Source organism: Mesocricetus auratus, unplaced genomic scaffold, assembly GCF_017639785.1.
Source record: "Mesocricetus auratus isolate SY011 unplaced genomic scaffold, BCM_Maur_2.0 Super-Scaffold_100004, whole genome shotgun sequence".
NCBI lineage: Eukaryota > Metazoa > Chordata > Mammalia > Rodentia > Cricetidae > Mesocricetus > Mesocricetus auratus.
The window spans coordinates 85,708,790-85,734,977 of record NW_024429189.1 but is presented as its reverse complement, the minus strand read 5'-3'; the positions used below and the strand labels follow the sequence as shown (position 1 = coordinate 85,734,977).

General features: G+C 37.8%; 1 protein-coding gene across 2 annotated transcripts in view; it reads right to left on the bottom strand.

Annotated features, from left to right (window-relative positions):
• Positions 1-5,614: 5,614 nt before the first annotated feature.
• Positions 5,615-26,188, bottom strand: part of Knl1 (kinetochore scaffold 1) — a 61,867-nt gene continuing 41,293 nt past the window's right edge. Inside the window, exons 15-26 of one of the 2 annotated variants that reach the window (XM_040746050.1) lie at positions 25,314-25,404; positions 24,226-24,342; positions 22,710-22,797; positions 17,554-17,631; positions 17,275-17,314; positions 15,227-15,328; positions 13,677-13,777; positions 12,203-12,271; positions 11,204-11,313; positions 9,990-10,108; positions 8,236-8,358; positions 5,615-6,713 (exon numbers count right to left, since the gene is read on the bottom strand). In XM_040746050.1, the coding sequence (XP_040601984.1) occupies positions 6,614-6,713; positions 8,236-8,358; positions 9,990-10,108; positions 11,204-11,313; positions 12,203-12,271; positions 13,677-13,777; positions 15,227-15,328; positions 17,275-17,314; positions 17,554-17,631; positions 22,710-22,797; positions 24,226-24,342; positions 25,314-25,404 (1,138 nt within the window). In that variant the 3' untranslated portion in view covers positions 5,615-6,613. Of the gene's footprint in view, positions 6,714-8,235; positions 8,359-9,989; positions 10,109-11,203; positions 11,314-12,202; positions 12,272-13,676; positions 13,778-15,226; positions 15,329-17,274; positions 17,315-17,553; positions 17,632-22,709; positions 22,798-24,225; positions 24,343-25,313; positions 25,405-26,188 lie in introns of those variants that run through there. The other variant, XR_005877337.1, reaches the window with a different exon arrangement.

Below are 26,188 nucleotides of genomic sequence, written 5' to 3'. Positions count from 1 at the left end.
TCTGTGCTTAAAAATCGACTCACCCTGAGGGCTAGTGAGATATTCTAGTGTGAAGTGCCTGAAGGCTTGAGTACGTGCTGTAAAGAAGTGTCTCTAAGATTCAGGGAAATATTTGACACCAGCCCTTTATACATAATAGATACCTTCTGTCATTGCCCACAACTTTGGATGGTTAGTCAAGATGATGGAACAATAAACCGGGCCTTCTATATTTACTGGGAGCCTTCCTGTTATGACCAGATGTCTCTGTCTCGTCCTTGGCACCACTGGATAGCTAGGACATGCCTTGTCTACACTCCCCCACTCAGGGTCCGACCTGGGGCTGCTCGGCTGGTTCTGATCACAGTCCTAAAGACATTAGTCCAGGATAGATGGCCCCTAAAGTGTGGGGCTACTACAGAGCAGACCACGATAGACGTCTAGTTTTTTCTTGGGGGGGGTTTCAAGACAGGGTTTCTCTGTATTGTTTTGGAGGCTGTCCTGGAACTTGCTCTTTAGACCAGGCTGGCCTCAAACTCACAGAGATCCTCGTGCCTCTGCCTCCTGAGTTCTGGGATTAAAGGCGGGCACCATCAACAACTGGCGATATCTAGTTTCTTTAGTTCTTTGTGTATTTTGGAGATAAGTGCTCTGTCAGATATGGGGTTGGTAAAGTTCTTTCCCATTCTGTAGACTTCTGTTTTCTTGTTGACCTTGTCCTTTGCTTTACAGAAACTTTTCAGTTTTAGGAGGTACCATTCATTCATTGTCAATCTCAGTGTCTGTGCTACTGTTGTTGTGTTTAAGAAGTGGTTTCCTGTGCCAATCAATGTGATCAAGCCTACTTCCCACTTTCTCTTCTGTGAAGTTGAGTGTAGTGGTTTTCTGTTGAGGTCTTTGATCCATTTGTATTTGAGTTTTGTGCATAGTGATAGATATGGATCTATTTCTATTCTTCTACATGTTAACATCCAGTTATGTCAAGAACATTTGTTGAAGTTGTGTTCTTTTTTCCATTTTATAATTTTAGCCTCTTTGTCAAAAATCAGGTGATCATAGGTGTGTGGTTTGATATCAGGTTCTTTGACTGGATTCCATTGTTCCATCTGTTTGTATGCCAATAGCAACTGTTTTCAATATGTAGCTCTATAGTAGAGTTATAAGTCAGGTATGGTGATGCCTCCAGAAGTTCCTTTATTGTACAGGATTAATTTGGCTATCCTTTTTTGGTTTTGTTTTTGCATATGAAGTTGAGTACTGTCCTTTCAAGGTCTGTGAAGAATTTTGCTGAGTATTGCACTGAATCTGTAAATTGCTTTTGGTAAGATTGCCATTTTTACTATGTTTATCCTAACTATCAATGAGCATGGCAGATCTTTCTACTTTCTGATGTCTTCTTCAATTTCTTTCTTCAAAGACTTAAAGTTCTTGTCATACAGGTCTTTCACTTGTTTGAATTAGCCCAAGATATTTTATTTATAGCTATTTTAAAGGGTGAGTTTCTCTGATTTCTTTCTCATCCCATTTATCTTCTGTGAGGATGGTTACTGATTTTTTTTTTTTTTAGTTAATCTTGTATCCTGCTACATTACTGAAGTTGTTTACCAGTTGTAGGAGTTCCCTGGTAGAATTTTGGCATCACTTCTGTATACTTTATGTCATTAGCAAATAGCGAAGTTTGACTTATTTTCCAATTGAATTCCCTTGATCACCTTTTGTTGTCTTACTGCTCTAGTTAGAAATTTGAGTACTATATTGAATAGACACGGAGAAAGTGGACAGCATTTCGTTCCTGATTTCCATAGGATTGCTTTGAGTTTCTCTCCATTTGGCTTGATGTTGGCTGTCGGCTTGTTGTATATTGCCTTTATTATGTTTAGGTATGTTCCTTGTTGAAGGCTTTTCCAGAAACTAATAAGATGATCATGTGTTGTTGTTTTTTCAGTTTGTTTATATGGTGGATTACCCTGACAGATTTTTCATATGTTAAACCATCCATGCATCTCTGGGGTGAAGCCTACTTGGTCATGATAAATGATTTTTCTGATGTGTTCTTGAATCTGGTTTGCCAGTATTTTATTATTTTTTGCATCAATGTTCACGAGGAAGATTGGGATGTAATTCTCTATCCTATTTGTGTCTTTGTGTGGTTTGGGTATTAGGGTAACTGTAGCCTCATAAAAAGTTTGGCAATGTTACTTCCATTTCTATTGTGTGGAACAATTTGAGGATTATTGGTATTTGCTCTTCTTTGAAGTTCTGTAGAATTCTGTGCTGAAACCATATGGCCCTGGGCTTTTTTGGGTTGGGAGACTTTTGATGACTATTTTAATAGGGGTTATAGGTGTATTTAATTTCTTTATTTGGTCTTGATTTAATCTTGGTACATTGTACTTATCTAAAAAATGGTCCCTTCAATTTTGTGGCGTACAGGTTTTTGAAGTATGACCTGTTGATTCCCTGGATTTCCTCGGTGTCTGTTGTTATGTACCCCCTTTCCATTTCTGATTTTGTTAACTTGGATATTCTTTCTCAGTCTTTGGTTAATTTGGTTAAAGATTTGGCTGTTGTTGACTTTTTCACAGAACCAACTCTGCCTCATCAATTCTTTGTATAGTTTTCTTTGTTCTATTCTGTTGATTTCAGCTCTCAATTTGATTGAGATGAGTTTGCTTCTTTTTATTCTAGAGCTTCAGTTGTTCTGTTAATTTGCTAGCGCAGAATTTTTCCAGTTTCATTATATAGGCATTTAGTGATATGAACTTTCCTCTTTTCACTGCTTTCATTGTGTCCTACAAGTTTGGGTATATTGTTCAGTCATTTCCATTGAATTTAGGGAGTCTTTATTTCTTCCTTGACCCAGTGGTGTTGAGCATTGTTCAATTTCCACGAGTTTATGGGTTTTCTGCAATTAGCGTTGTTGTTGAATTCTATGATCCAATAACATACAGGGGGTTATTCCACTCTTTTTTTAATCTGTTCAGGTATGCTTTGTAACCGAGTATGTTGTCAATTTTAGAGGATTTAAGGTGCTGAGAGGAAGGCATATTCTTTTATATTTGGGTGAAATTTTCTATAGATATTTGTTAAGCCCATTTGAGTCATACATCTGTTAGTTCCTTTATTTCTCTGTTAAGTTTCTGTCTGACAGACCTTTTCTAGTGGTGAGAGTGGGGTACTGAAATACTATTACTGTGTGGGGCTTGATGTAGGCTTTAGTACTGTTTTTTGTTGTTGTTGTTTCGTTTTGTTTTTTTACAAATGAGGACCCTTGTATTTGGTGCATAGATGTTCAGAATTCAGACTTAATCTTGATGGACTTTTCCTGTGATGAATATGAAATATCCTTCATCTCTTTTGACTTAATTTTAGTTTGAAGTCTATTTTGTTAGATATTAGGATAGCTTGTTTCTTAGGTCCATTTGATTGGAAAATCTTTTCCCAACCCTTTACTCTGAGGTAATGTTGGTCTTTGAGGTTGTGTTTCTTGTAGGCAGCAGAAGGATGGATTCTATTTTCATATCCAATATGTTATCCTGTGTCTTTTTATAGGTAAATTGAGTTCATTGATATTAGTGGATAATAATGACCAGTGATTGCTAGTCCCTGTTATCTTTATTTTTGTTGGTGACACTGTATGAGTGTTTCTCTTCTTTTGGATTTGGAGGTGTGGGATTATCTACTGCCTATGTTCTTGTGGGTGTAGTCCAAACTTGCTATCTAGCCAAGGATAACCTTGAACTTTTGATATTTTGCCTCTACTTCCTTAGTGCTGGGATTACAGGTGTGCACCACCACAGTAAGTTTAGACAATATCTGGGATCAAACTAAGAGCTTTTGCATGCCAGATGAGCACTCTCCCAACTGAATTAAATCCCTAGTCTTGGTTTTTGAGAAAGGATCTCATGTAGCCCACGCTGGCTTCCATCGTGGTATTACTGATATGTATGGGTTCAGTGGAGTTCATGGGAGGCTTGACTGAAAATTACTTACGGAACCCAGATTCACTTTCAACATGTGATACTTCTTAACTATCCCAAGCAAACACAATTACAGATGTGTACCACCAGACACCTTCTACAAAATACTTTTCCATTTATTTGTTTTTGTTTTTTGAATCAGGATTTCTCTGTGTATGTAGCCCTGGCTATCCTGATACCTGACTCTGTAGAGCAGGCTGCCCTCTCAAACTTAAGAGATCCACCCATACCTTGGGCTTCTGAGTGCTAAGAATTAAAGGAAAGTACCACTATTCCTAGTGAGAATATCCTTTTAAAAAAGATATGTATATGCGTGTTTTGCCTGATAGGTATGTGTGTGTGTTCCTTATGCATGCCCAGTGCTCATGTAGGCCAGAAGCGAGCCATGGATGTCCTAGACCTGACGTTATGGACAGTTATGAACCACTGTGTGGTGCTGGGAACTAACTCTGCAAAAGCAGCAAGGACTCTTACTGCTGAGCCACCTCTCAAGTCCCACGACAAAATACTTTTTATTATAGAGATACTAATTATAAAGGATTTCATGTAATCAATACACTTTAATAATAAAAAAATCCTTGAAAATGAATAAAAGAGAAACGTAGGAAATACAAAAATTGTCAAAATTTTAAACACAGGAAAACACAAAAACCTACATAAATACAATTACACACTCCAAAGCCAGATACCATCATTAAAATTCAAATCACTTGGAGTAGGTTTTCAAGTTTTGAAAACATAGAAAATAAAACCTATAGACAAATAGGGAAAAATAATTTCAGTCAGAAGGATGAATTAAATTTTATGGGAAACAGATAATACTGGTAATTTTACACGCTTTTTTATGGATCTCTAACACTTAATTTAAATCAAAAGAGTCCCACATTGACTTCTGAAACATAAAAGACTGTGTGATATTTTCATGCATAGTTCAGAAGTAAAAACTATCAAAAAAGTAAGATAATATTTGAGGAACCAAAAGGACTTTACCCTGATATAAAAAGTAAAAAAATTAGAACAAATGAACTTGAACATAGTTTAGAATTAAATATAAAGAAATAAAAGGCCGGGTGTTGGTGGCACACGCCTTTAATCCCAGTACTTGGGAGGCAGAGGCAGGAGGATCTCTGTGATTTTGAGGCCAGCCTGGTCTACAGAGCGAGTTCCAGGACAACTGCCAAAACCATACAGAGAAACCCTGTCTTGAAAAACCAAAAAAAAAGAAAAAAGGAAAAAAAGAAAGAAAGAAAGAAAGAAAGAAAGAAAGAAAGAAAGAAAGAAAGAAAAGTTAGCATGATTAGGATTTGACTAGAACTTGGGGGAAAGTTCTTTGACATTTGTCTGCCTCAATACTATTAATTTACTAAATAATTTACATATTGATTTTATATTTTTAAAAAATGTGGTTTCAGGAAGCAATAGGTTTTTTTTTTGAGACAGGGTTTCTCTGTATGGTTTTGGAGGGTGTCCTGGAACTAGCTCTGTAGATCAGGCTGGCCTCGAACTCACAGAGATCTGCCTGCCTCTGCCTCCCGAGTGCTGGGATTAAAGGCATGTGCCACCAACGCCCAGCTGGAAGCAATAGTTTTTTATGATTGTGAGAAACTAGTGTTGCAATGTGGTACTGTTTGAAATGTCACTATTTAATAAAAAAAATTAAAATTCTAGCTGTAAAGTATGCTTTACAGAGAAGGAAATAGCCTACACTGAAGGCATATTATCTCTTTACTACATATATCACAAATGCAAAAACATTCAAATATTTACATAATATGAAAAAAATGAATGAATTTTCCTTAGAAGGAGTATATTTTAGAAAACATTAATAGGCACTGCAGAAAAAAAACCAAGACTCTCAAGAAAAGATGGCAATCATTCCAATAGCTAAGTGTTTCTGCTTTCTCTTCATAGCATTTCTGAAGTGGAGAAAGAGGATGAGTAGTTTATGGATAGAGACATTCTATTGTTTTTATTGAGACAAATCTCACTATGCTAACCATACTGGTCTTGAAGTCATGAGATCAAGTCATCCTCCTGTTACAGTACCACAAGATGACAACATGTTTCTACTTTAGACACATCTGCTAGGCAAACGTCATAAAAATACAGAAGCTCTAAATAGGAGAAAATGGGTAAATCTTTGTGTCAGAAGTCCTATCTTCTCTGACAAGTTATTCCTTAGAGCTTACAGTAAGGGAAAGATCACCACTATTAAGAATTGTTTTTGTGGCATTAACCCTAGGGCTTCATGCACACAAGGTAAGTGCTCTACCGGTGAGTTACATGAGTTACATTATGGCAAATTTCCCACATGTCTTATCACTTTACCTTTAGTATAAGGATAAGCAAGTCGATACATGGTATTTTAAAAATAATGATACAAATTAACTGTGATGTCATCAGGAGGCATTCTGCTAGTTTTATATGATGTTAAAACAAAGGATAAACAGCAATGGTGACCCTAATGTATCATTTAAGTACTTTTTCTGTTTGTCTGTTTTTCCACCAGGTCTCATAGGCAGCCCAGGCTGGCCTTGACCTTGTGATCTTATCTCACCCGAGTCCTTTGATTACAAGAGTACACCTCTATGCCTGGGTAAAGCATTTTTCCTTAGTTGTTACAGCTGTGATCTGTGAGTCTTATGGTAAAAGTTTCAGTCCTTAAGTACATCTTGGTAAATTTGCTTGACTACATTCTTCAGGTAGTTGTCCTCTAAAGGCACTTTAGATATAATTGCAGCAATTTCTTCATGGCTAGAAAGGACAAAAAGGTATTAATTACTTTTCCTGAAAAACTTACACCTGTCTCCGATTCGGGGCTATTCATTTCCTTGGATACCACCTCTTAAGTTCCTAGGAAGCACAAGTGGATATATTTCTGGAAACAAGCAGACTTTAATAGAAACTCTATTCTAAAATAAGACTGAAAAACCAATTCTGAATGTAATTACAAAGTATCTTGACCTGGTTGCTTTTTAGTTGTTGTTTGCCTACAGTGTTAGATATTAAACATAGGCCCTTGTTCATAGGCAAGCATTCTACTGCAGGATTTTTGTAAAAACTTTTTAGATTTATTTATATACGTATTTTATGTATATGGGTGTTTTATATGCACATTTGCACACTGGAAGAGGAAATTATATCCCATCAGACTACAGTCAAAGACAGTTGTGAACACCATGTGGATGCTGGGAATTGAACACAGGTCCTTTGAAAGAGCAGCCAGTGCTTTTAACCCCTGAGTTATCTCTCCAGACCCTACCACTGGGTTTTAGCTCCAAACTCCCTAATTGCTTTTAAAGTAAGATTTATTTTATTTTTAATTATGTGTATAGGAATGACACATTTGAGGACAGGTGCTAAAGGAGGCCAGAAGAGGGCATTGGGTCCCACGGGGCTAGAATTGCAGGTGGTTATAGGCTGTCCTATGTGGGTGCTAGGAACTAAACCCAGGACTTCTGGAAGAAGAGCAAGCATTCTTAACTATCGAGCCATCTCTCCACCTCCTGTTTTCTCTACCCCACAATGTTTTTGTGTTTGTGCATGCATGTACATGTGTATGTGTGTGTGGATACAGACCAAATGTAGACAAGGTGTGTCTTCCTTATTACTCTCCAACTTATTGTTTGAAATGGTCTTTAACTGATTGGCTACACTGGCTGGCTAGTGAGAAGTGGGGTTGTGTGTGTATACCATTGTACCCTGCTTGATAAGTGTGCTAAGGGTTGGAAGACAGGTCCTTATAATAATGTGGCAGGCTCTTTACCAATTGAGCTATCTCCCTGGTCTCCAAGTTAATTTCTTTAGCTATAAAACTCTAATATGCCATAGTGTTGTCAAAAAAGTTACAAAGTAGATCATGATCTAATTGGGGGTGATCCTGAACTTCTGATCCTGTTACTTCTTCCTCTAAGGTTGGTGGGATTACAGGTGTGCAACACCAATTTATATGGTGCTGAGAATGTAACCCAGGCCTTGGTGCATATTACCAAACTAAGTTATACTTCCAGTTCTAAAATTTTAACTTCTTGATTCCTGTCTTAGGGAGAAGTGTTGAGAAACTGAATCCATCATAAAAGACTAGACTGGACTCCAGCATCCACGGGCCACAATAATAATATCACTCACTTTAGAAGAACAAATATGGGATAAGGAAGTCTGAAAGAAGTGACATTTATCTCTCAATGTGTTTGCTGACACTTTCAAGGACATTTGAAATGAAATAAGAAGTGTACCAAAGTAGCTGGAATAACTATCGAGGTGGATATTTACTTACCCAGTGTTCCCAAGGTGATTTTGAATGGTGAATGGTAGTGGGGCCAAGGGATAATGGGCTGAGAGAGAAAAAGTTATCTCAAATTTTGCAAATGCTGCAGAACTGGAGAATAAAAGTCTCAATCTATAAAAGACAAGATACACAATTAAAAATATAAAAGCAAAGTAGATTAAATCATGAACATATTTTTCTTTTATACTTGCGTATGAAATTTAGGTGGCTGTTATTTCTTGCCCTTATCAAACAGAAAGGAAAGTAAAACTCTGGAACAAGATATTATAAAAAAGATAATAGTTACTTCCTAATTGACAGTAATGAAATATATTAAGAGCATGAGTGTAGTGTGTGTGTGTGTGTGTAAAAGAGTCAGAGAGGGAGAAAGAGGAGAGAGGGATAGTACAAGTATGCACATGAACAGTATGTGTGGAGGTCAACACCTTGGGTACTGATCCTCAAGTATCTTCCATCTTTTGTGTGAGAGTCTCTCTATAGTCAGGAATATCATCACAAAGGCTAGGCCAGCTGACTCTCAAGATTCTGAGGATCCATTTCTCTCTGCCTTCAATATTGCCACTGCTAGGATTACAAGTCCAGGTTATAACACTAGAGGTTTTTTTTCCTTTCTTTTCTTTTTCTGAGACAGGGTCTCTTTATATAACCCTGGCAGTCCTGGAACTTGTTATGTAGAAAAGGTTGGTCTTAAATTCAGAGATCCTCTCGACTCTGTCTCCATAGTGCTGAGATTACAGACATGCACCACCATGCCTAGCTAATACTGGACTTTTTGAAGCAAGAGTTCAGAAAATCTGAACTCAGGTCTTCACACTTGCAAGTCTAGTGTTTAACTGACTGAACTCTTGAGTTTGTTTTTTGAATCACAATCACATGCTATAGGTGGTAATTCTTGGCACATTCTGGAGGTTAAGGCAGGAGGATGACAACACTTTTGAGGTCAGTTTGGGTTACAATGTGAGTTGTTCCAGGGAGAAGGGAGTGATGGTTCCCTGATTAAGGTATTTCCTGCTCTTCCAAAGGAATGGAGTTAGGTTCTCAGCATTTACATCAGGTGGCTCACAACTGCCAGTAACGCCAGTTCCAGGGGATACAATGCCTTCTTCTAGCCTCTTCAAGCATTTCACAGGTGTGACATACATTTACATATATACAAATACATGCAAATATAACATAGAAAGAAGAAAACGCTAAGTGAGATGATGCATACCTATAATCCCAGCATTTGAAAGGCAGAGGTAGAAGGATCACTGCAAGCTGGACAGTAGACAACATCTCAAAACATTAAGTTCTTGAGTTATCTGCTGTCATTGCTTGAAACATATCCTTTTATATTCGTATGTGGAAATCCTAACTTTGATTATCTCAAATGTGACCATCCTTAGAAATCAGGTCATTGAAAATTTAATGAGTTAAGATGAGGTTCTACTGCAGTAGAGTGATCCTTTTTCTGGTATGACTGGCATTCTTATCAAAAGGAAAATTTAGACATAGACATAATGAAAGAATACCATGTGAGAATGTAGATAGCCAAGTTACAGATTTAGGTTCCCAAACAGCCAGTAAACCATCACAAATTTGGAGAAAGGCATGGAATATTCATTTACCGCTCTTATACCACCATCCCTACGAACACTGACCTTAGAGTTCTAATCGCCAGAACATTAAATCAGTTAATTTTCTATTTAAGTCAAACAACTTAGAATACCTTATATCAGCTTCAGGGAACTGAATATACTCACTCAGTATTATTCATGTTTATATCCATTAGGCAATAATTTGGCCCCCATCTCTTTAAAAATTCAATCTCCTCTCCAAGAAGTCTGCAACGGTTCACTACCAGTGAGAATTCTTGAAGCATCTGGGAAAAAAAAAGAACAAAAGAACAAAAAATGACTTTGTGTATGTGTGTGGTATGTGTAGGGATGCAGCTCAGTTAGAACTTCAGGCCTAGTGGCTGGAGAGATAGCTCAGTAGTTAAGATTTTCAGAGGACCTGGGTATGAATCCTAGCACCCACAAGAGATGGTGAACAAATCATCTGTAACTTTAGTTTGAGAAGAATTTGATGCCTTCTTCTGGCCTTGTCATGCAATACACACATATACTCACAAATATATATGCAGGCAAAGTATCTATATACATGAAATAGAAAATAAATCTCATCAGGTGGCGGTGGTGCATCCCTTTAATTCCAGCACTGGGGAGACAGAGGCAGGCAAATCTCTGGGTTTGAGGCCAGTCTGGTCTACAAAGAGGAGACAGAGCGAGAAAGAGAGAGAAAGACAGAGGGAGAGAGGGAGAGAGACAGAGAGAGAGACAGACAGAGAGAGAGAGAGAGAGAGAGAGAGAGAGAGAGAGAGAGAGAGAGAGAGAGAGAGAGAGAGAGAGAGAGAGAGTCTGGGCCTAGCATGTACGAAGTTTTAGGTTTGATCCCCAGAACTGTATAAATGAGGTATGGTGGTACATGTCCATAATCCCAGCAATTGGGCAGTGAAAACAAGCATGTAGATAAGAAGTTCATAGTTATCCTTTGCTATATAAGTCAGATTAAGCTACTGAGAGCCTGTCTCAAAACAAAACAACAACACCCACATTATTTTAAATGTAAACTAAAAATATTAATTACAAAAACTACTAGGCTATGATGGATCATGCCTTTAATCCAGCAGAGGCAGACAGATCTCTGAGTTCACGGCCATCCTGGTCTACAAAGCAAGTTCCAGGACAAGGGCTACAAAGGGAAACCCTACCTGAAAAAACAAACCAAAACCAAAACAAACAACCCCCCCCAAAAAAAAAAAATCAAAAAACTTTTCAATGTTTAATAATACCAAAAATATTGGACAGTTAAATACATTGAAAATTTCAGGATACTATAAAGTTTACAGAATTTGAATTCTGTTGTTTGGGATAAATAGTGTAAGATTTCCTTTAAATGCTTTATCAGACTTTACCTGGGGTACCTGATGTTGTGTTGTGCATGTCTTCTTCCAGGAATCCTGTTCCTCAATGTACTGAAAAATAAGTTTATGAACTAAAAGGGAGGAAGGAGGAGCTTTATCTTCTGAAGAAGGAAAAAAAAGGATATTATTTTATTCATGTATTTTAATAAGGTATATTACATAAACTACAAATATTTTCAAACTACTAACTGCACAAGATTTTTTTTTCCTTCCTTCTTTTCTTTTTTAAAATCAACACAGGGTCTCTTTGTGTAGCCCTGGCTGTCCTGAAACTTGCCCTGTAGATCAAGCTGGCCTTGAACTCACAGAGGTCTGACTGCCTCTGCCTCCTGAGTGCCACCACCACCCAGCTTTTTTTTTTATTTTCAAACAAGTCTATAAGATATTCAGTTATGGGGCTGGAGAGATGGCTCAGCGGTTAAGACGACTGGCTGCTCTTGCAGAGGACCCAGGTTCAATTCCCAGTACCCACATGGCAGCTCATAACTGTCTGTAATTCCAGTTCCAGGGCATCTGATACCAATGTACATAAAATAAAAAAAAGATATTCAGTTATATAAGATATTCTATAAGGCTTTATACAAACATATAGAACAGTGCTTGGTGAAAAGTATGAATTTAAATGGAACATATTTCTGAGTTCAAATCTAGGCTTTCTTTACTATCTAAGTAATTGTAAGCACAACATTTAATTTTTCTGATCTGTAGTTCCCTTACTGATAAAACAGAAAATACTATCTACTTATATCATTGATACAAGTAATACATGAGTCTGGTATAGACTAAATACCTATAGAGTTAATTCCAAATACAGAAATAACTTATTAATCATTGTTCAATATCTAATAGTAATAAAATAATTTCTTTTAAAATCTACTCAATATTTAGAAGACCATACAAGTAGTTTTATGTCTAAAACACATTTTAAAGACAAATTTTTATACTTATAAGCTACCAACAAAATTGGAGGCTTAAATGTTTTGAACTTACCATCTAACAGAGACTGAAAACTGAGCTCATTAATCTTCCTGTAATCCTTGTCCAAGAAAGGGAGACCAACTAAGGAGAATCAGAAAAAGATTTTCTTTATCTTCTCTATTATTTCAAAGTCCTATGTAGCCGACACTAGCTCTGGATTTTTGATTCTCTTTTCCTCGATCCATCTCCTGAATTATAGGCATTTATTATCATACCTGTTTATGCAGTGCTGGGGACTGAACCCAGGGCTTTCATGAATGCAAGGCACCAAGCTATATCCCTAGTCTCAAACATTTCTTTTCTCTACTTTAGAATTCTCTTCTTCTGAGGTAGCAGGATTCTTATCACTGGTTGATCCTTGAGTCATATTATTTTCTATATATGGTAAAGGCTCCCCTGACATTGTTCAATGACATCAATTTAGTAGGCCTTTGAAGGAAATTAAACTGCAGAACCTAGATATTTTTTTAAGTTTATTTTCTTTTTAAAGAAATCAGACTGCTTCTGCCTCCTGAGTACTGGGACTGAAGGCATATATGCCACTATGCCACTACTACCTGGCTTATACAGAGAACTTTTTTTTTTTTTTTTTTGGTTTTTCGAGACAGGGTTTCTCTGTGGCTTTGGAAGCTGTCCTGGAACTCACTTTGTAGACCAGGCTGGCCTCGAACTCACAGAGATCCGCCTGCCTCTGCCTCCCGAGTGATGGGATTAAAGGCGTGCGCCACCAACGCCCGGCTATACAGAGAACTTTTAAGGGGATTACTTTTTTCCCTCCTCCCTACAATGTTCAGATGGAACCCAAGGCCTTAGTATACCAGGGCAAGTGTTTTACCACTGAGCTATATCCCCAGGCTAGGACTTCATTATTAAGCACAAAAATTAAATCAATTAAGAGTAACAGCTGGGGCTGGAGAGATGGCTCAGAGGTTAAGAGCACTGACTGCTCTTCCAGAGGTCCTGAGTTCAATTCCCAGCAACCACATGGTGGCTCACAACCATCTGTAATGAGATCTGGTGCCCTCTTCTGGCATGCAGACATACATAGAAGCAGGATGTTGTTTTCATTATAAATAAATAAATCTAAAAAAAACATTATTTAAGAGTAACAGCCATTCAAATAAATTCATACAGAGAGACACACACACACTAAGTAGGGAGGAGAAGAACAGTATATGGATACAGAGAATTTTATCATCTGAGATGATATCATTTATTGTTTGTCCTGCCCCAGCCATGCCAATATGCTCAGCTCTTTCGTGCTAGGAGAGCAGTAGAGTATAAACTTGGCATTCAGAAGTCCCTGGGTCAAACTCTAGCAAACTTCCCCAAACTATTATCACTAAAGTAACTGACCCTTCTAAGATTCTCAGCAGTATTACCATTTTGTCAGTAATTATTATAATTAAATACATGTTTCTATCTTTAGTGAGTGCAGTCATGCATTTCTCTGAAGAGGATTATTTATTTTAGCTTTGCTACTTACCAACTGGTTCTCCAAAGGTGATGGTAAGCTCTATTGAGTCATAAACAAAGGTAAATAAAGCTTGATCATCACTCCACTCAATGACATCCCACTCAGAAAAACTAGAGAAGGATAAACAAGAAAAACAAGTAAATCTATCATTTCTTTCATTTCTTTCTTCCTTCCCAATGCTGGGGATTAATCCAGGAAATGACTAGCTCAAATGAAGGAATTCTGATACCATTAAAATAGTACCAACAGCAGCTACTCTTTTTGTTCCCCACTGGATTGGAAAATAATATTTCAATTTAAATAATTTGATTGGCCAGGTGGGGGGTGGTTTACAGATCATTTTCGATTCTAGTCCTTGAGAGGCTGAGACAAGGCAGATTGCCTTGGGTTTTAGCTCAGCCTGTGTTATACAGTGAGATGTCTCAAAATACAAAACAAGCACTCACTTGGCAACACATATACTAAAATAAGAAGAATACAGACAAGACTGGTCTGACCCTTATGCAAAGATGATACAAAAATTTGTGTAACACTGCATATATACACATGGAGACTGATCACCAATAAAGACCTTTTGAGGAAAAACAACATAAACCAAAACCCAGAGAAATGATGATTGTACAATCTTGTACTTTGTTGGCTGCTTGTTCCTTTTTGTTTTTTTGTTTTTTTTTTAGTGAAGTTCTTTCTGTGTGCCCCCTAGTTGGCCTACTACTTGCTATGTAGATGAGACTAATCAAGAAGTTATAGTAGTACTCCTGCTTCTGCCTTCCAAGTGCATGGATTACAGGTATGTTTAACCATACTTGATTCAATTTGACTGAGTCATATATTGGGGGGGTCTATTTTCTATGTGTATATGTATGTGTCTGAATATATTACGAGTATCACATACATTCAGGAAGCTGCTGGGTCAGAGGACTGGAATTAGAGTTACATGGAGTTGTGAGGGTATCATGTGGGTACTGGGAAGTGGCCTGGGACTTGTGTAAGAATAGTCAGTGTTCTTAACCGCCAAACTAGCTCTCCAGCCTCAAAAAAGAGTTCAAGATATTTTGAACTCAACCTATGGCCCTAAATGTTCTTATCATAGTTTTGAAGTACACTAACTTATTTTTTAAAGGCTGCAGCATACTATAGGTCACTCGTTCTCAACCTATGGGTCTTGACCCCTTTGGGGTTAAAAAAGTCTTTCATAGGGGTTGTCTAACATCATTGGAAAACACAGACATTTATATTATGATTCATAACAGCAGCAAAATTAATTTTATGGTTGGGGGGGTCACCACGACATGAGAAACAATACAGTTTAACGGGTCATTGGGAACCAATGGTACAGGTTTTTAAAAGTCCATATCATTTGTTGGATGTTTGAGTGTGGGTGTTCTTGAGAAGCTGAGGTACAACGATTGGTTGGACCCAGAAATTTTAGCCAGTCTTGGCAACATAGGGAAAGCCCAAGCCAAAACATTAAAAACCTGAAAAACCCTCCAAAGCTCTATAGCAGCATATAAAGCACAAGACAGAACAGAAACTGGGTGACACCTGCTTTTCCTTACCTTGCTTGATCCAGTAAGTCTTCAGTTTTATTTGTTTGTTCTTTTATAAACTCTATCTGAGCAAGGGTCTGTGTTTTCTGTGCCTCCACTTCTAAGAACTTTCTGCAAATAAAATCAAGTATTCACAGAAAAACAAAGTATTTGTTAGTTAGCTCAAAACAGGAAAAAATGTTTTGGGGATGAGGAGATGACTCAGGTAATAAAAGTTTCCTCGTGACAGCATAAGGACCCAAGTTTGGATCCCTGGCATCCAGGGAAGGCTAAGCAAGGCTGTGAATGTCTGTAACCTTAGTGGTGGAGGCTCAGAGAATGAGGGATCCTGGTGTTAGCTATCCAGTCAGTATAACCAATTATTGAGCTCTGAGTTCAATGAGAGGCTTTGTTTTAAAAGCTAAGGTAGAGGCTGGCCACGGTGGTGCACATATTTGACCCCAGCATTCAGTTGGCAGAAGCAGGCAGATCTTTGTGGGTTCAAAGTCTGTCTTATCTACCTAGTAAATTCCAAATCTGTCAGATTTACATAGTGAGACCTAGTTTTAAAAAAAGTAAGGTGGCTGGACAGTAATGGCATATAATCCCAGCACTTGGGAGGCAGAGGCAGGCGGATCTCTGTGAGTTCGAGACCAGTCTGGTCTACAAAAGCTAGTTCCAGGAGAGCCTCCAAAGCCACAGAGAAACCCCATTTTGAAAAACAAAACAACAGAAAAGTAAGGTGGAGAGAGACAAAGAGATACCTGATGTTACCCTCTGGCTTCCACATATATGCAGGTACACATGTACACACATATACTAAAAATACATAAACTATACATTAAATGTCTTATGATAAGGAGTTATAAGCTGGACAGCTGTCAATGAGATGATTTTTTTTAAAAAAAACATTAATAAGCCGGGCATTGGTGGCACACGCCTTTATCTCCAGCACTCATGAGGCAGAGGCAGGTGGATCTCTGTGAGTTTGAGGCCCGCCTGGTCTACAGAGGGAGGGAGTTCCAGGACAGCCTCCAAAACAATACAGAGAAACCCTGTCTCAAAAAACCAAAAAACAACAACAACAACAACAAAAAAAAACCAACTACATTAATATAGGTCTATTTAGAAAAGATATATATCATTGTCTCTCAATTTCAGATCAAAGAAGATATCTTTGGGGTTCCCTATTTTTAAAACATAATTATTAAGCTTTTACTTTTATTAGAAAAATAAATGCAACATCTTAAAATACAGATAACCTTTTTGCATTTTTGATTACTAGAGTTAAATGTATCTAACAATTCTGAAAGTCTTTTTTTCTAAGATTTTTATTTATTTTTTTTATGTATATTGGGGCTTTGCCTGCAGTTGTGAACTGCCATGTGGTGCTGGAAATTGAACCCAGGTCCTTTGGAAAAGCAGTCAGTGCTTTTAACCGCTGAGTTATCTCTCTAGTCTGAAAGTCTTTACCTTTAACATTTGGTAAAAGATTTATTATTTTTAAGTGCACATGTGTGTACCTGAGTTTACAAGCACCATCACATGTGTGCAGGAGCCCAAGGAGACCAGAAGAGGACATCAGAATCCCTAGAACTGGAATTACAGGCAGTTGTCAGATTCCATGTGGGTGCTGAGAATCCAACCAAGGTCCTCTGGAAGAGCAGACTTAACTGTTCCTTGCTAGCACTTAGAATGTATTTTTAATTTTTTTTTTTTTTTTTTTTTTTTTTGGTTTTTCGAGACAGGGTTTCTCTGTGGCTCTGGAGGCTGTCCTGGAACTCGCTCTGTAGACCAGGCTGGCCTCGAACTCACAGAGATCCGCCTGCCTCTGCCTCCCAAATGCTGGGATTAAAGGCTTGCGCCACCAACGCCCGGCTTAATTTTCTTTTTTTTATGCACATGTCTGTGTGTGTGTGTGTGTTTGAGATAGGATCACTATGTAGCCTTGGCTAGGACTAGCCTGAAGCTCCCCATGTAGACAAGGCAGGCCTAAAATGCACAAAGATTAAATCACAAATCACCACATCTAGGAACTGCGTTTTTTTTTTTTTTTGAACATTCAACTGTCAGCTGACCTTTGGAGTTCCTCCTCTTCAGCTTTCAGCTGTTCTAGTTCTGTGGAAACAAAACAAAACAAAGCAAGCATAAAAAGGACATCAGCAGAAAGTTGCCACAAAAATCATTTAGTTTACTGGAAATTCTGACCTAATCCTATTTAAGGTGTTAATGAACACAAAATTGCTCTCCTCATTGGACTCATCTTTGTTTTTTGAGACAGTCTCCTGGAGTGCTGGGATACAGGTATGCACCACCACTAAACCCACTGAACTTATCTCCTTATCTAAGTTAGTTACCTTTCTCTGCATCTTTCATCTCAGAGTCCCATTCTTCCATAGGGTCATCTTTCTCTTCATTCTCCAAATTCCTAGTTTCTAAGGTAAACATCAAGCATTAAAGAAACTCCAGGTAAAAGTGACACATTAAATATTGGGAATAAGACAGTAGATGGCTCAAGATGAAATACTGGGAATATTTACAAATATCCATCATCCTCTGCCAATTAAGCCCTGAACTATAATTTTGTAGACATCTGGTATTGGACGAGGTCAGGCAGGTTTAGGGTGGTATGGTCGTAGACGACTTCTGGTATCAGATAGGTGAACTCTGAGCTAATGATAGTGATTTGTACTTAAAAAATAAAAATCCAGTGTGTGTGTGTGTGTGTGTGTGTGTGTGTGTGTGTGTGTGTGTGTGTGTGTGGTGTAAGCACTTGGAGTTCAGAAGACAACTTTTGGGAGTCAGTTCTTTCCTCCCTTCATGGGTTTAAAAGATCAGAATTAATCAAGTATTGCTGGCCTTTCTCTAGTACTTTTCAGAAGGGTTTTGCACAGACACTGCACAAGCCAGCTATAAACTTGTGACCTTACTGCAGAAGTCTCCCAAGTAGCTAGGATTACAGGAGTATCACCATGCCCAGTTTGTTTCAAGTTAGTATCTAAAACAAAACAACAACAACAACAACAAAAAACAACTTTTATTTATTTATTTGTTTGTTTATGATTGGAACAGGGTCTCCTGGAGCCCAGGCTGACCTCACTGAGTAAGGTGATGATAACTCTTGATCCACCTGTACCTTCTAAGTACTGGGATTAGAAGCATGTGTTACTGTGCCTACTCTAAGCTTAAATTTTACTTCAACAATTACCCCCCCTAGCATTTTTTTCTTAAGGTAGGGTTTAATTATGTAGCTTAAACTGGCTTAGAACTCATTATGTAGAATATATATATATACATATATACATATACATATATACATATACACATACATATATGTGTGTGTCTGTGTGCTTGCAGATACATACCATGACAACCAGCTTGCATTTTTTTTTCAACTAATCAAACCCTTATACCATCATTAGTGCTTAATATACACATTACGGTTCACTGGTCATGAAAATTTTTAGAACTCCTTATGAGACTGCCCTATATCTAGCCCTAATACTAAATCTAGTTTTATTTGGATCACATTTTGTTCTCTATTCTAATCTGGCTCTATCTTCAAACCCATGTAGTCGGTGTATTTTCCACATAAGACTTTTTGTACATATTAATTCTGAATAGTCTGTTGTGTGTTCTTTCTGTGTGTACGTACACAAGTGCAGGCGCACACATCTGTGGTTTGTTTATTTGATGTAAAATTTCCTGAAACTTGATATGCACACCAGGTTGGTTTTGAACTAACAGAGATCTGCCTGCCTCTGCCTCCTTAAGTGCTGGGATGTCTGGCCTGTGTTTTTTTGTTTGTTTGTTTGTTTTTCTTTTTTTGGTTTTTGAAGACAGGTAGTTTTGGCTTTTCCTAGTAAGTTATATGTTTTAAAAGAAAGGGTTTTACTCTGTAGCTTAGGCTGGATTCACACTCATAGCCTGGCTTCTCTTATTTTTTACTTTTTATACTCCTATTCATCTTTCAGATTTTAACTGAAAAGTCTATTCTGTATAGGGAAGACTGCTTTGATCTTTTAATCCTAGGTCAAATTTCTATTGAAGTATCATCACCTTTAACATCTTCTACAAAATTTACTATAAAATTACTTTTTGGGGTGAAGGTGCTTTGTTTTCTTGAGGAAAGGTCTCATATTACATAGCCTCAGACTCCTAATTCTCCTGACTCCATCTCTTACAGGCTGAGATGCCAAGTGTATAACACCACACCCAGTTTATTTGTTTAGTGTCTACTCTTGCTTCTGGATTAAAAGTTCCATAAGGAGCTGGGCATGGTAGTACATGTACTCAATCCCAGTAGTGGGGAGGGGAAAGAGGATCAGGAGTTTAAGGCCACTCTTAACTACTTGTTTAGAGGTCATTCTATATTACATGATATCCTGTCTTCGTAAGAAAAAAAATTGGTCCACAAGGGCACAAACCATGTTTGTTTTTGTTTTCTAGTGTGTTTCTAATACTGAGTGCTACATACTAAGCACATAAAGGATACAAACAACTAAGCAAATTAGCTAATGAACAATTAAAGAAGAAAAGGGTAGACATTTATTGCTACCTAACAACCACAGCTGTTGGGTTTTTCTTTTTCTGTTTTTGTGGTTTTTTGAGATAGCTGTCCTGCAACTTGCTCTGTAAACCTGGCTGGCCTGGGATTAAAGGCTTCACTGCCAATGCTCTCTAGTCCCTCCCTCTCCCCTTTTTTTATGGATATTATACTATTGGGGCTAGCCTGGAACTCAAAAATGTAAACCATGCCAGCCTTGAAATCAAGGTACTCTACCTGCCTTAGCCTCTCAAATGCTTCGATTACAGGATTTGAGCCACCCATACCCAATCTTTTTTGCTTTTTTATTTTTATTTTTATTTCTTGAGACAGGATCTCAAGTACCTCAGGTGGCCTTGAACTTAATATGTAGCTCAGGAAGACATTGAACTTTTTTTTTTTTTTTTTTTTTTTTTTTTGGTTTTTACGAGACAGGGTTTCTCTGTATTGTTTCGGAGGCTATCGGTCCATCCCGACCTCGAACTCACAGAGATCCGCCTGCCTCTGCCTCCCGAGTGCTGGGATTAAAGGCGTGCGCCACCACCGCTCAGCGACATTGAACTTTTGTTCTTTCAGGCTCAACCTTTAGAGTGCTGAGATCATAGGCATGCATGTACATTCATATCCGACTTCATGAGTTGGTGCTGGAGATGGAAACACTTAACACGAAGTAAACTACATCCTAGCTCTGGTTTTTTGTTTTTTCCGAGACAGGATTTCTCTGTATTGCCTTGGCTGTCCTGGAACTCGCTGCGTAGACAGATCATGCTGGCCTCGAACTCACAGAGGCCTGCCTCTGCCTCCTGAGTGCTGGGATTAAAGGTGTGTACCAACAACCCCCGGTTCCCTTAGCCCTTTTTTAAGGATGACTGTTATGTAAACAAGTTCAATGGAAATGGAGACATTAAATATATGATAAAAAAGAAATCAGTAATATAAGATTCCTGAGAAGACATAATAGGAATCAAGTTTATTTATTTTATTTTTTAAAGATTTATTTATTTACTATGCTTGCAGGCCAGAAGAAGGCACCAGATTTCATTGCAGAGCGATCTCATTACAGATGGTTGTGAGCCACCATGTGATTGCTGGGAATTGAACTCAGGACCCCTGGAAGAGCAGTCAGTGTTCTTCATCTCTGAGCCATCTCTCCAGTCCTATTTAATTTTTTTTTTAAGAGCCAGGATCTTGCTATGTAGCGCTGGCTAGCCTAGTACTCACTACGTAGCTAAGGCTGGCCTCAATAGTCAGCTTCTCCAGTGTTGGCATTACAGGGTATGCACTATCACACCTGGCAGAATCAGTTTAGATGGAAAGACTGGCCTCAGGAAAAAGAAAAGAAGGATGAAAGAATGAATAAACATTCATTTGATTTCTTTGATATTAGAAAGTTTGGAAGTCCTAGTGTGATGGCCTCTATTTTATTGTGAAATAGAAAATAAAGTAATATGCAGAAAGTTATTTTAAAATTATTATATTCATATATTCATTTTCAACTAAATGCAGGACACATGTATTAGACACTTTTACTGTGCAATACGTAGTGCTAGGGACTTAAAGAACATGGAAAAAAAAACATGCCTCCATGGAACTTATAAATTTTTAAAGATTTATTTTATGTGTATGTGTATGTCTCTGTGTGTGTGTGTGTGTCTAGACAAAGGTGTGCACATGTGTGCATGTGCCTGTGGATGCCAGAAAAGGGTGTTGGATCCCCTGAACTAAATTTATATGCAGCCATGAAAACCTCACCTGGGTGCCGATGGGTTAGTATGAGTAAGAAAAGACAACACAGGAGCTAAAAGGAAAACCCAGTAATAAAGAACAGAATCAGAGTCAGGTTGTATAATGTCATAGAGGTAAAGTAAGATAAATGTTTGAGGAAGAAAAAAAACCAATCAGCAATGTAAAACAAGGAAACAGACTAATGACTAGGGAACCAAAATTTGATGAATATGTGGAATTTTGTGATCCTAAAGGAGACAAAGGAAAGTAAAACTAATTTAGTTGGGATTCTAAGAGGCCAAAGAGGATAGTTCCATAATTTCGAGAGGACCAGGTGGATACCAGGACTTGTTGTGAGCTGCAATGTGGGTGCTAAGACTTGTGATTCCTAGTACCCACATTCCAGCACTTACAACCATCTATAACTCCAGTTCCAGGGAGGTCTAACACTCTCTTTTGACTTCCATGGGCACTGTATGTACATGGTGCACATGCAGGCAAAGCACCCATACACTTAAAATAAAATATAAAAATAAATATATCTCAAAAAATAAACCTCGTATTAACACACTCAGAAACAATGAAACAAGCAAGTGTGATTACAAAACAAAAAACACAGACTACTGGGCACACAGGCACCCACTTGTAACTCCAGCACTCAGGAGGCAAGGAGAAGGATCATAAGACTAGCTTAGATAAATTCCAGGCCAGTCTGGGCTACACAGAAAGACAGTCCCCAAAATAAGCAAAACCATACAAGACTATGGTATAGGTTATGAAGAGCTTTGAAAACTGACTTAATTTCTTGGGCATCTCTTCTTTATTGTATTATGGATGATTATAGCAAACAAGGTTTTACTATTACTTTTCATTATCTTTACTTTGTGTGAGGGGTATGCACTACAGCATTCCTATGGAGGTCAGAGGGAAAACTGTGAGAATCAGTTCTCTTCTTCCGCCACATAGGTCCCAGAAATCAAACTCAGGACATCAGGCTTGGTGGCAAGAACGTTTATGCCCTGAGCCTTCTCATTAGCCCAAAAAAGGGTTTAAATTTGCCTCATTTTAAGAACTGAAGCTGCTAAAATAGCATAGTAAGACCTAATTTTATACCATATAGAAGCATTTATAGGAAATCACCCTTTAACTTTGAGTAGTTGCAGGGACTGAGCCTAGGGCATGGTAGGCAAGCATTCTATCACTGAGCTCTATCCTCACCCAAGGAAAACATGAATACTTTACCTATTTCCACTTCAGTGAGACAATTACTGATCTTCTTAAGTATGTTGTCCATCTCATTTATTTTTATCTGAAGTTTCTTCTCCTCATTCTAAACATAAAGTATTATAGATTACAAAGGTTAATAATAGTTCAATTACTATAGTATTTCAACTTTATAAAAGTCAATTATTGTCACAATCATAAATGGCAAACTTTGTTTTCCTTTTTTTTGGCAGTACAAGAACTGAACATACTGGTCATATGATCTACTACTGCTCTTTATTACTATCCAATTTTTGTTCACTTTTTATTTAATGACAGGGTCTTGCTAAATTGTCCAGGTGCCTTGAACTTGTGATGTGCCTATCTTAGACTTTCAAGCAGCTGGGATTACAGGCCTGTGTCACCATACTGGTATAAACAGGCAAATCTTAAAATTAAGGTCAAGACATTTAATCTGGACTTAAATTTTATCAATTTAATTTTAAAAGATTAATGAGTTAATTCTTTATTTCTTTTCATCATAGCATTTCTTTTCTATATGTGTTTCATGACTATGGATATTAATATTACTTAAAAAGGTTTTTTTTTTTCTGTGACCAGGTAGATATGGGAAACACTGATCAAACAGAATTACAGACTTTTTAGTGTTTTTTTGTTTGTCTGTTTTTGTTACTGTTGTTGTTGAGACAGGTTCTTGTGATGTGGTACAGAAGTTATGATAATATTCCTGCTTCAATTTCCTGTAGGTATGTTGACCAGACACAAATATTTTTTTAATCTCATTTACTTTTTATGTATGAGTGCTCTGCATAACAGAAGAGGAAGTCAGATCCTACCATGTGGTTGCTGCAAATTAAACTCAGGACCTCTGGAACACCAGCCAGCACCCTTAACCCCTGAGCCATCTGTCCAGGCCCTATTTTTTAATTTTTATTTCTGTAAAAGAAGATACTGTATACAACATTTCTATAGTTATTTGCCAATAAAGCGTTTTATCAAGCAGAGCTACCTTGCTTGTTTGCTCTTGTGTACAGGCTTACATGCCCGAGATCACTGGCAGGAACACCCTACTCCTGTCTCTCAAACAGGAAATTGAACAAATGCTAAGCAAATGCTCCTGAACTACATTCTCAGCCCTACATAGAGCTTTTATAAACAGAAAAGGATAAACATATACACATGCAACTGGTTATGAATATAAGGGAGATAATACTGCCGTATGTATGAATGGGGAAGACAAAATCACAGTTTATTTCAAAATGTAATATGGATGACAATGAGATGAGACATATATTGGGTTTTTTGTTTGTTTGTTTGTTTTTTTCAAGACAGGGTTTCTCTGTAGATTTGGAAGCTGTCCTAGAACTAGCTCTTGTAGACCAGGCTGGTCTCAAACTCAAAGTTGAAGCTTTTGATTAATATAATCTCACTTTTTATAAACACGCTTTTATAGCAATCCTCATTTATGTGTCTCCTAAGAAGCATTCTTCAATTTCACACTATAAATTGTTATATATTAACTATCTCGAATTACCTCAGCTGAATGCACCAATTTGTTATACAGAGCCACTTTTCCTTGGTGAGTGAAGACTTTCGTCATCTTGGTATAACGTGATTTTATTTTGTTAAGGTAAATCCCGTAGGTCTTTAGCTGTATGAGAGAGTTAAAAAGCATTTTATATTAAAAAAACAAGTCAGATAAGATAAGTAAGGTCTGGGAAGACAGGTTAGACTGCCTGTCCTAGGCTAATCTAGATTCTGATTCCTAAAGCAAGAACTTCTCTGTCTGATCTGGAACTCATTATACAGACCACATTGGTCTTTTTTCTTTAAATCTGTGTACATGCTTGTACACCAGGAGAAGGCATCAGACATCATTATAGATGGTTGTGAGCCACCATGTGGTTGCTGGGAATTGAACTCAGGACTTCTGGAAGAACATGCTGTGCTCTTAACCTCTGAGCCATCTCTCCAGCCCCAACAACATGGTTTTTAAAATGTGATCTTCTAGCTTCTGTCTTTAAAGTGCTGGGATTATAGGTTGTGCCACCACACCTAATATCTATTCTGAATATCTATTTAAAAATATAATCAAAGATCTCAGATCTGATTTAATTCACTTATTCATTTTACAGACTAGAAAAACACTGGCTGTTAATTAACAAAATATTACTATATACTAGTGTACATGTAAAATGAATTAATAAATAGCTAATAAATTAAAGAAAATCTTTATTTAAATCTATGGTAAATGCCAATAAAAAAGAAGGAACATGGTATATATTTTACATGCTAAATTAGTCATTACACATTGGAACAGCTACTTGGTAATAATTAGGTAAGGCTACAGTAGCACACTATATCACTAAATTAAAGAACTCCATACCATAAAATAATAGTTTCTTTCCTTTTTTTTTTTTTTTTTTTTTTTTTTTTGAGACAGGATTTCTCTGTGTAGCCCTGGCTGCCCTGGAACTGGCTCTGTAGTCTAGGTTGGCCTTGAACTCAGAGATCCACCTGCCTTTTCCTCCAGAGTGCTGGGATTAAAGGCATGTCAGGCTCAGTAACAGTTTCTCATCTTGAAATTTGTCAGTTTTTATTCAGAAAATGACATAAAAATACCTCTTCGTCAGAGTAGTCTTTCATTTTTTCCCACAAGTTCCTATTTACATCAGGTAATAGTTTATCTTGGTTCAATGCAGATATCTTTAATCTAAAATAAACAAAAAAGTTAATATAGGATTTAGAATTCTGCTTTAAAAAGCCAATTTAAACATACAGCCAAATTTAATGATCTTCATTTTTTTTCTGTCATAAAAGGGGGAATTCACTCAGGAAACATAGCAAGCATGATTCTTTAACATTTAAAGAACAGCAGTTAGTGTCACAATGATGCTGGGAAGTGAAAAGAATCAGAGTCAGAAGCCGGGCGGTGGTGGCACACGCCTTTAATCCCAGCACTCCGGAGGCAGAGGCAGGCGGATCTCTGTGAGTTCGAGGCCAGGCTGGACCGACAGCCTCCAAAACAGAGAAACCCTGTTTCGTAAAACCAAAAAAAAAAAAAAAAAAAAAAAAAAGAAGAATCAGAGTCAGAGAGGTCAAAGGGCATTCCCCACCCCCAGCCCACCCCCCCACCCACCCCCACCCCGGCGCACGCAGGGAGGACATGGACAGGGAAGGGGATGGACTTGAGGATGACACAGAAGTCCCTGGTACCTTTAGGGAACTGAGGAGGCAGAGATGGGGGAGGTGCTGAATTCTTGAATGAACAGACTTGATTCTGAGTGTTAGGATAGGTCTAGGCAGACTCTGGGACTTTCTCCCCCACTAGTAGATCAGACCATGAGTCCCAAACTCTAGACCTCCCACCCTGGGAGGGTTCCCCTCCTCCTCCTCAGGTTTTTTCCAAGAATGTCTGGCCCCTGGTTCTACATATCCTACATTGAATACTCTAAATTGTAGACAGAACTGGTTTTCCATTCATGTCATACTGCCAA